At 38.2% G+C, this 11698-nt stretch overlaps 1 protein-coding gene across 1 annotated transcript; it reads right to left on the bottom strand.

The window, feature by feature from the left end:
- Window positions 1-1941: 1941 nt before the first annotated feature.
- Window positions 1942-9985, bottom strand: LOC106074779 (tubulin alpha-1A chain-like). Its single transcript, XM_056031310.1, has 7 exons — window positions 9846-9985; window positions 8910-9132; window positions 7716-8017; window positions 5965-6276; window positions 4320-4535; window positions 3652-3815; window positions 1942-2952 (listed from the first exon to the last, which is right to left on the bottom strand). The coding sequence occupies exons 1-7, from the start codon at window positions 9846-9848 to the stop codon at window positions 2817-2819; spliced, it is 1356 nt and encodes a 451-aa protein (XP_055887285.1). The 5' UTR covers window positions 9849-9985; the 3' UTR covers window positions 1942-2816.
- Between the last annotated feature and the right edge of the window lie 1713 nt (window positions 9986-11698).

Raw genomic sequence — 11698 nt, 5'->3', positions numbered from 1 at the left:
AAAGGGTTAGAGTTTATATTTCAATCAATTGGCTTTCGTATTATTGTTCTTATATAATCCCCATCAACTATTCTCCCCCCCCCCTCTCTCCCTTTCTCTCTCTGTCTCTCTCTCTCTCTCTCTGAATTTTTCCCTTACTCATCATTCTTTCGTTCTCACTCACACAAGCAAGCACCCTCTGAGAACCCTGGTATTTATATGACTGTTCCTACATTTGTTACTCGAATATGCCAATAGACTACACATTTCCTGTATAAGGTTACCTTACAGCTTAGACCTATATGCCAATAGACTACACGTTTACTATAGAAAGTTACCTTTTCTTCTGAATTCTGAGACATATGGGGAAATAAGTCACATGAACTATGTGAAGTTTCATGGGGAACAAATAAGTGAATTCATTCCCCTTTCTCTACTGTTACATGGGGAACAAAGAAGTGAATTCATTCCCCTTTCTCTACTGTTACATGGGGAACAAAGAAGTGAATTCATTCCCCTTTCTCTACTGTTACATGGGGAACAAATAAGTGAATTCATTCCCCTTTCTCTACTGTTACATGGGGAACAAAGAAGTGAATTCATTCCCCTTTCTCTACTGTTACATGGGGAACAAAGAAGTGAATTCATTCCCCTTTCTCTACTGTTACATGGGGAACAAAGAAGTGAATTCATTCCCCTTTCTCTACTGTTACATGGGGAACAAAGAAGTGAATTCATTCCCCTTTCTCTACTGTTACATGGGGAACAAAGAAGTGAATTCATTCCCCTTTCTCTACTGTTACATGGGGAACAAAGAAGTGAATTCATTCCCCTTTCTCTACTGTTGATGTTGACGAGCAAAACCTCTTTGCGATTGGTTGATATATAAACATTTGAGAATTTAACAGTGACCTACTTTTTGTTTTAATAGTCACGTGTAAGAACTCTTGCGTACAGGAGACATGTGCACTAGGGATCAAAGTATGTCATTGATTGTGAGCACATGATTGTATCAACTGAATCATTTGAATCAATATGTTTCTAATGATTATTTCAACTGAATCATTTAAATCAATATTTCTAATGTTTCCTTTTAGACATAAATAATAGATGAATAAAGATAATTTAGAAATGAAATTATTTGTTTTTGCTCATTGTTTTAGTAGGGGGAATCTGTGTTAGTGTGTGCGTGTGTGTGTGAGGGGGTCATTGTTTCGATATCGTAAGTCTATGAGATTCAACCATCTCTTATCTTATCTTATATAACACTGACGTTATTTCAAAAAAGAAGTTGATTACGTCCTATGCGTCATGCATCTAGTCATGCATGTTAACCAATTACTTTAATTCTGCCAAGTCACTGATTTTCCTGGCTGGCTCAGGCAACCAATTCTATGCTCTAATAGCACTTGGGAAGAAGGAACATTTAAAAAATAATAATTTCAAACAACTATTTCTAAATATTCCAATATTAGTTTCTATAAGTGTCTTGTCAAATTCTATTTTTTTAAATGTACTATCAGGTTTAAATAATTTGTGCATTGTTTGCATTTTCATATATTTATGCTCAGTCTAGACAAATCTGCGGCAGAAATAGATTAACGAAGAATAACTCATTTTACGCTTGAGAATAACTGCTTTAACTCGCAGCTTGAGTTGATACATAGCATAAGCAAAATTTTAATAGTCTTTGATCTCATACAAATTACAGTATTTTTTTTTTTATATTATGGCCCGTCACATTTTTCTCATCTAAGTTTTTGGACCATCACTAGTTTGGGGCACACAAAAAAATCAAAGTTGGCAGCATCTATTTAAAAAAAAGGTTTTGTTGTAGTTTTGTCTTGTTACAATAAGAGCCAATAAGACAAGTTGTTCCTCAGCTTGGAAGCTATATTGTAAAATGAAAAGAACATAAAATACAATGTCTTCTTCATAGAGATCAAAACGTTTTCGTGGCGCTCCAGTTCCATCTTTATTATTTGTGTTGCATTGCAAATTATGTAAAGTATGTGTACCCAAGAAAACAAATTAAATAGCGTACGTAACAGGAAAATTGGTAAGATGTAGTTACAAAGCATCGGATAATTCACACGTTCTTTATAGTCTAAGGTGGTCAAATACCAAGTCTAACATTCAAGTTAAAAAACATCGATTTCAAGCTAAAATATCACACATAGAAGTAGTGTGGTTGGGTAGCTTAGTTGATAGAGCATTGCTCTAAAAATGCAGCACATTGTTCATCTTTTATATGTATATTCAATTTTCAATGAGCAATAAAATATGAATGTCTTGTAGAAGATTAAAAATAAAGTAAATGTGTCATTATACCCAATGGTACAGCTTTAAAGGTAGTAGGTGAGAAAGTCAGAATGAGAGACTGTTTCAAAATTTAACTTATATAGGCATTGTTTCTCTTATGAAAAAGTTTTAAGTAGGCGCAAAATTTAATTAAAGACTGGGGAAAGAATAAACAGACTATCTAAAGAGAATCTTGGACATCATTTGTTTTCTCTCAAACCAAAATCTGTCACTCCGTGCACCTCGAAAACAGGTTAAAGAAGTCGTCAAAAATAACAGCTATTTCTTGGATTTAATGAAAGTATTATCCAAGTAAGAACCACTGTGTTGGGTGTTCAGTTGTTGGGTTTTCTGGTGTTGGGTATTTAGATTTTGGGTGTTCAGGTGTTGGGTGATCAGCTGGGGAAGATGTTCAGGTTCAATTGTTGGGTGATCAGGTGCTGAATGGTTAAATGTTGGGTAATCAGGTGTTGGGTGTTTAGATGTAGGCTGTTCAGATGTTGGAATCTTCATGTGTTAAGTGCTCAATTTAGATTTTAATACTCTTCTCCTTCCTCCTCCCCTTCACCCTGCACAGAGTCCGCTCCAACCTCCACGTAGTCTTGTTCCAGGGCAGCCAAGTCCTCACGAGCCTCCGAGAACTCACCTTCCTCCATACCTTCACCCACATACCTACAGAGAGAGAGACACACACACAGTCATTAGCATATAAACTGTCAAATAGTCTGATGCACAAGAATCTCTTTTTTCTCTCGTACACAGGTAACAAAAATACATCCGCCGGCCAAACAAAATGTAGTACATGATGTAATATACATACATACATGCATACATGCATACATACATTCATACATACATACATACATACATACATACATACATACATACATACATACATACATACATACATACATACATACATACATACATACATACATACATACATACAGCCTCTTGACACGCTTCCCACAAACTATTCTAATATACTATATCAGTGACACGCATATTGAGACCCGCGAGCCGCGGGTAACATATGGCTAGTACTTTATATATATTAGATTTGGGTTAGGTATTATAAAATTCAATGACATTCTTACATCACTTAAATACCACATTTCTTTTACAAGAGATTGTGAAATGCAGTAATAAGGCTTATAATATTGTACACGTACAGGTGTATAGACAACACAATAATAATATAGAATATATACTCTGTAATATCTATACTGCTATAGATAGGTATTGTAAAATTCTATTAATGACATATTCTTACACAAGGGTCAGGTCAAATGTTTCACACGTTTTGCTTCTTTAAGAGCAACCTGAGACATTTCCTTGGGCGAGATAATAAGACTGCGTTAAAGAACTTACCAGTGGACGAAAGCACGTTTTGCATACATCAGGTCAAACTTATGGTCAAGTCTTGCCCACGCCTCGGCAATGGCTGTGGTGTTGCTCAACATGCAGACTGCGCGCTGGACTTTGGCTAGGTCACCTCCTGGTACAACAGTTGGGGGTTGGTAGTTGATACCCACCTGGTGGAAGACAACAGTAACTGTTTCAAACGTAGTCTTAAGCTCGCTTGTCACAGAGTGGAGACAACAGTACGATTGTATCAACTGATATCCACAAGCTGGCATTTATATTTCTTCAAGAGGCATCGTATAGCCTTGATTTTGTTGTTATTGAATTCAATATTGTATTGTTTTACTGAATATATTATAGTAAATTGATGTTTCTTTTTAATAATTGCTACAGTTATTAAGGACACAGACTGGACACAGTTGTGCCGTGGAACGTCCTTGCCTTCAGAACTGAAGGGTTTTGAGTTTGAATATTTTCAGGGCAACACTGAATCCAACATATTTGTAACTGACATTTTAAAAAAATATATATGTAAGGTAAAGTAAAATAAGACAGGTCGTTGTGCTGGCTTCACGACCACATCGTTAAACCTCTAGATCTCAAAGGAGAAACTTAACGTTATTTTATTTTTGTTATGTTGAAAGTTCATTATGAAACATGAGACTGTCTCTTACCTTGAAACCAGTTGGACACCAGTCAACAAACTGGATGGTTCTCTTGGTCTTGATGGTGGCAATGGCAGCATTGACATCTTTGGGGACAACATCACCTCTGTACAACATACAGCAGGCCATGTAACTTCCATGACGTGGGTCACACTTGACCATCTGATTGGCTGGCTCAAAGCAGGCGTTGGTGATCTCAGCCACTGACAGCTGTTCATGATAAGCCTTGGTGCAAAATGATTAAGTACCAGTAGAGACACACACTTTTTTGAAGATTTTAAAAGATTCGTTTCAATAACACAGTCAAAGGGATGTAACTCTTAATATTGTTATAACTCTGCCATGCGCACTGCCATTCAAGATAGCGCAGAAGGTGCGCACTGCCAGAAACTAGACTAGGAAGGATGTTGACATGGGAAGTGAGAACGATTTCCGCCCAAGTCAAGAGCTGAGATGAAGATGCTGTGCTCAAGGCAGATGTCCTATGTGTTTGTCATGTCTTCTTGTAATTAAACATCTAAGTCTCGTTGAGTTGCCTCCCTTAAGTTATTACATCATGATTCAAATAGTGTGATGAAAACATTAATTTTGTTTTAATTTAAAGATTTAAATAGACAATGTTGTTAGCCTATTGGAAGCTTATATAAAGTTTTGAAGAGGATTGTGTGATACACATACTTTAGGCTGAAACCTATAATTGATCACGAAAATAAAGTTTATAATAATATTTGAAACCTAGCAACTGTCACGGTGCAGTGTACCACTACACTACCACACAAATAAATACAATTGTAGCAATTGTAGAGAAACCATAGGAAGAACCCCATAAGCAACCTTAAATATCTATCCCCACCCATCCTAAATATCTCGACTACCTGGGGTAGCTTAGACCAATAACTCGTTGCCACGTCACAGGTCTGTACGAGAGAAAACGAGCTATTGGTCCAAACTGCCCATAGGCTGTGACGTTGCAGGTCAGTGTTGAGACGAATGGTCTCAACTAGGTGCGGGAAAAATATGCAGGTTGCAACTGGGCTTCCGTAGTCATATATAACACTGCAATATCAACAATGGGAATAAGAATCTTCAATAGAGATAAAGTTTTATAGTTGATCAGCCGTTTTCCTTTAGTCGAAAAACGAGAAAGAAAGTGTGAAGAATAAAGAAAGTATAGAAGAAAGAAAGGACAAAATAATTAAATAAACAAGATGTTGTTTGTTTTTCATATAAGAAAATGAATGGGCACTAACACTACGGTACCCCTTTTCCCATCTTTGCCTGACATCTCCGCCCCCTTCCGTTTTCCCGCGCTTTTACACCAGCGTAGCTCATTTCTTTTCTGCCTCGATAGAGAACAACATCGGACAGATAAGTTAACTTAAGACTATTTTGTGTTAATTGTTTGTTATTTTTTGTTTGTTTTGTGGCTGATGAAGGCCTCGTGGCCCAAACGTCCTTTGTTTTACTTGGTCCGGCAGGGTTACATATATGCATGTTTTTCGTATTTTCTAAGAAAATGAATGAAAGAAAAATAATAATTAAAAATGAAGGAATTATAAAAAGAATGAAAGTACTTATTTAATCCTAAACGAGCATAAAAAGCATCAAATCATAACAGGCTCATTTCGGCTCAATTATCTAAGTCTGGACTGACCTTCTCAGCTGAGATGACAGGTGCGTAGGTGGCCAGTGGGAAGTGGATACGTGGATAAGGCACCAAGTTGGTCTGGAACTCTGTGAGATCTACGTTGAGGGCGCCATCAAACCTGAGGGAAGCAGTGATAGAGGAGACAATCTGGCCTATGAGGCGGTTCAAATTGGTGTACGTGGGGCGCTCAATGTCAAGGTTACGGCGGCAGATGTCGTAGATGGCCTCGTTGTCCACCATGAAGGCGCAGTCTGAGTGTTCCAGTGTAGTGTGAGTGGTCAAGATGGAGTTGTAGGGCTCGACAACAGCTGTTGAAATCTACAGGACACAAAAAGGTTTTTTTTTACACTATTGTTCGGTCTGTATTGAGTTTACTACAAGATACAAATTTACTTTTTTTAAAAAAAGCATCGGTTTATTGTCAGGGGGAGGTATGGCGAGAGTGAATATGTTACTTTGATATTTTGGTATGATAGTTATATCCCCTTGTTCAAGTAATCACATGTTATGAATGTGAATAGTCTTGCACGTGTTATGAACTGAATGATTTAGTCTTCGTTGAATATGCGAAAGAGTATGTTAGTTAGGTCTTGTTCCCGGTCCAGGAAGGTTGGATAGTCTCTTCCTGGACTGGTGTTTGTATTGTTTCTTTGAGAATGATATAATTGTGTTTTTGTTCTTCATTTATAGCTTGAGTTAAAGTTGAAGTATATTGAGTATTAATTGTTCTTATTTGTGTGACCCTTAATGAGCCAAGCAAGTATTAATTAGTTGTAATTGAGTATTTAAGTAACCCCTAACGAGCTTTAGGAGCAAAGGCAAAGCAAAGCAAGAATAGAACCCTGACATTTATTATAAAGGAATAAGAATTATTTATTGCTCTATTACTGTAAAGGTCTACAGCAGGGCCGGCCTTAGGCATAGGCATACTAGGCATCCGCCTAGGACCTCTGATTGATGGGGGCCTCAAAATATTTTTTTAGAAAAGAAATAGCGAAACGTGTGCCCAATGTTGTTGTTTTTTTTTTCATTTTTTTCTATTTCATTTGGGGCCAACAAATTTACTAGGGCCTATCGTGATCATGTGCTCCTAAAGACTTTATTAGCTTCCACTTTAATGTAATACTGGTTTTGAAAAGAAATGTATCATTTTTTTTTAATTCTGTTGTTTTAAAACGACAGATAAAGTACACCTTGCTTTTGTAGAATTTGTATAACATAGCATTATAAAATAGTTATTATACTTTTATTACCCATTTTAAAAAATTATTACGACAAAAAAATGCAAAGTTTTGTTAATAAAAGCATCTAGAATTCTCTCTGTCATTGTACTATGTAAATAATATACGGAAAGGTCATTCTCATGGTCATGGTTTATTTATGAAAACGCCATTAAAGAGAAACTAATTAACAAATAATTAAAGAAACATACATTTTGCGCTTTTAGATTTACTGAGCTCCAGAATGGTAAATAAAGTAAAGTTTCCCTCTTTCAGACCTTGCGATCTATAGGGCAGATGATGTAAAGGTCATCTGTTTCTGTGGCCCACGGTTAACCAGGGTGTCATGTGGCCAGCACAACGACCAACCGCCTTAACTTTCCCCAACTAATGTCAGGTACCCATTCGAGCTGGTTGGACTATGGGAACTAAGGTTTCTGTAGGCAGTTGAAGTTTGTTATAAATATATGCATATTACGCTAACTATAACCGCATATTATATGTAGTGTGAGTTACCCGCCTTTGAAGGTCACCCACCTGAGGAGCAGGATAAATGGCAAATTCCAATTTAGACTTCTTGCCATAGTCGAGAGACAACCTCTCCATCAACAAGGAGGTGAACCCAGAACCGGTGCCGCCTCCAAAAGAGTGGAAGATGAGAAACCCCTGGAGTCCAGTACACTGGTCAGCTAGCTTTCTGATGCGGTCAAGAACGAGGTCGACGATCTCTTTACCGATGGTGTAGTGACCTCTAGCGTAGTTGTTGGCGGCATCCTCCTTGCCTGTGATCAGCTGCTCGGGATGGAAGAGCTGGCGATAGGTGCCGGTTCGAACCTCATCTGTCACATTTTAATGAAACTATATTAACTTAATCTCCAAACACAAATTAATGCGAATATATTGCGCAGTGTTAAAATATTCTGTTTCAAGGATAATACTTCGGGAACAAATAGGTTGCAATGTTGCGCAGGGTTGAGAGTTATGTAGAAACTAGATCATATTAAAGTGTGTTGTTTTTTTTTTCAAATACTCTGTTCCCTAACTAAACTTCGACTCCGAGTTACATCAGGTACATGTCTTGTATTTTTGTCTTATAAGTGGATGTTAGCTTACGGCGTCTTAGCAGAAATACTGACTGAGTTAATAATAAATATGACTGTTGTTGATCTCTGTAAGTGCTATAGATTTTAGAGTTTTTCCGAAAATTCACATTTTCATTTTCGTTTCTTTAATAGTTTTCCAAAGTTCTTTAAATTCATCAGTTACGGTACTTGGATTCCTCTCTTTTTAAGTTTTATGTAGATCTAATTCTCATCGAAAAAGTGAGAGCTGGGAAGATCAAGAAACATAAACCCAAATTACTCGAACTTCCCTCAAATCGTGTCCATTTAACTTAGTCAAACTGTGTATGTATATTAATGTTGGTATCCTAATACAAAGAGCTGCTAAATACTGTTAAAAAAACGGACACTAAAACTCTATGGCCATATTACAAGGTCTTCAGTGCTAGCAAAGACCTTCCTTCAGGAAACAGTACCAGGAAGTATAGCAGACAGAGTAAGCGATGGGAAGACAACATAAAAGAATGGACGGGCCTACCATTGAAAGAGGTTCTATCCAAAACAAAGGACACAGAGGAATGGACAAATATTATTTGGCGCCCCAACGGTCCAACAGATAGGATAGGAAAGGAAAACAAAAGACATTTAGAAATATTAAAGTGACACCTACCGATGACTGTTGGCTCGAGGTCCACAAAGACGGCGCGGGGAACGTGTTTTCCGGCCCCTGTCTCGCTGAAGAAGGTGTTGAAGGAGTCGTCTCCGCCTCCGATGGTTTTGTCTGACGGCATCTGACCATCCGGCTGAATGCCGTGCTCAAGACAGTAAAGCTCCCAGCAGGCATTGCCTATCTGGACTCCAGCTTGACCAACGTGGATAGAGATACACTCACGCTGAAAAAACAAAACACCACCAAAGTGAAGTTTAAACACAGCACTGTCGACCTATTATAAGACTACACACTGACTATTCAAATTTTTCTTGTATTACATAGGAATATGCAATAACGCACAATAGTAATATAGAATGTCTGTATAATGTGTCTCTAGTTCTGAACAATACAATGGAAACTCTGGTGTGTGTGTGTGTGCCCTCTCCTTGTAGGGCCCGTGTTACTAGAGTCATTCATCCATTAGTAGACCTTTTTTTTTATCTCATTATAACACTAAATGATTTTTTTTAAAAATTGTATTACTTTAAAACTTTAAACAATCTAAACAAGATTATGGCTTTGGTGAATTCGTTGGGGATCGCCTCTGACTTTGTGTGATAACACAGACGCTCTTTGTAATCTTGTTTTTAGGAATGTTTTTAAGCTAATCGTTTTTTATCTTATATTTTATGATATTAGTGTGTGAGAGCTGATCTCAGGATGTTGTGGAATGGCCCCTTGAATGTGTACAAGTACTTGCTTCGGAAGGGAGCATTTTTTTAATGGACCCAAATCTGACAGTTCTGATTAGTGTGAGTGAGTGTAGATGTAACAAAATGTTTTCCTATTACAAAATTAATTCAAACACAAAATGTTAACCACATTCTGTGCTATAGTAAAATATGAATTAGTTTTAAAGTTGGCAACAAAAATAAAAGGGTCTAAGACACCTACCATGATTGTTTATGAAGATTATAAAACAATACAACACTTAGTTTTAAAAAAATAACTGTCCTAGCTCACTGAGACTCTTAAGGTTTCGACGTGAGATTTGGAGTGAAACGACTGGTGGCTCATCAGCCTTGTTATAGCACGCCGTCACACTCAGCTGCCATGACAACGGTAGACACAAACTTGCCCAAGATAGAGTTGACAGATGAACTTTCATTCTTTCTTCCTCTTTCTTTCTTTCATTCTTTCTTCCTCTTTTATCTTCCCCCCTCACCTTTTCTATCATTTCATGTGCTGACTATCAACCTGCTGTACCATTAACTGCTCAATAAACTCTGTGATCCACTTTGACTACATCCACTATCACAGTTATGGTTGGTAGCAAACTTTGTTTAAGGATATAAATATAAAGCAATAAATAACATGCTGTAAATAAATGTAATGCTATTAGATCAAATTTATAATGTTCCATGTAAAAATAAACATTTTCCTTGTTCTGTTTGCTAGAAACTTTGTGTGTCAGTGTTTTCTGAGGGACTTATGGAGTGATCACTTCGCTAAGGTACAAGGGCGTTTCTTTGTTGTATATGCAGTGAATATGCACTGATGACAAAAAGTGGCATCCTTGTTGTAGAGTCTTGCTTGTACAGATAGATATTGTAATAACATGAGAAGGATTACGGACACGACATGGCCTAAGTTGTGCCTATGTGCCAAATACTCTAAAATAAACTTGTAAGAACTTGAGGGAGGCAACTCAACGATATTCATGTTTATTTACATCACACATACATAAAACAGCGTCTGCTTTGAGCACAGCATCTTCATTAGCTCTTGGCTTCGGCAACATCCATCTCAGTCTCGTGACTCTTGTCTCTAATAGTGAGCACCTTCAGCCACTAGCGGATCCAGAACTTTGGAGTGGGGGGGGCGATTTTTTTCCAAACCCTAACCCTAACGCCCAGTAAACCCTAACCCTATGCATAAACGTACGTACAGTACACATACACACACATATATATATATATATATATATATATATATATATATATATATATATATTGTTATAAACCTGGTGGTGGCACAGATGGGGGTAATGGTGTGAGTGTAGTCAGCCGACGCAAATCGCCCCAGGCCAGCGCTAGACTAGCGGTCAACCGTGACGAGTTACAACGGTCAGCCGAGACGAGTGTCAACACGGCGGTTCGGGAAGGATCGACGGCGGTCCGGGAAGGATCGACGTCGTGAACAGAGCTCAGGAGCGTCACGAGAGTTGTAGTCATCTGACCACCTAGAAACGTCGAGCGGCGTGCTGTCCGATTCGAGAAGGCCATTAGGGACCCTATATAAGAGGGAGGTGTCGCAGTCAAGACGGTTCACGGCAGGGGTTCAGAGCCCGGTTCACTACAGTCCGGTCGACTACAGCACAGTTCAGCGGTGTGGTTCTGTACGGAGCATTACGACGGTTCAGTGCGGAGTACTGTCAAGTACAGTTGAGACGACTGGCGTCTTGATCTTGGTCTGTGATCGAGTCCGACACAACGAGCCTAGTGTGTGAAGTCAGTCCTGAACTGTTGAACCCAGTGCAAGCCCGGAACGAGACGGAGAGGCCAGTGCAAGAGTTAATACGGCGGTACGGTGTTATCGGAGAGATATTTGTACAGTGTACGTGTTGCCAATTGTACAGTATTGGCTGTTATTTATTCAACTATTAAAGTGTTACGTTACTCTGGAGCCCTGAGTTGTCAAGTTCATTACGTTGGTGGTGTATGGTGCAGTTTGCAGAGAGCCTGGATAGTGAGATTCGTAACAATATATATATATATATATATATATATATACATATATATATGAGA

Source organism: Biomphalaria glabrata, chromosome 5 (genome assembly GCF_947242115.1).
Source record: "Biomphalaria glabrata chromosome 5, xgBioGlab47.1, whole genome shotgun sequence".
Classification (NCBI taxonomy): domain Eukaryota; kingdom Metazoa; phylum Mollusca; class Gastropoda; family Planorbidae; genus Biomphalaria; species Biomphalaria glabrata.
This window is presented reverse-complemented; position numbering and strand designations above follow the sequence as displayed.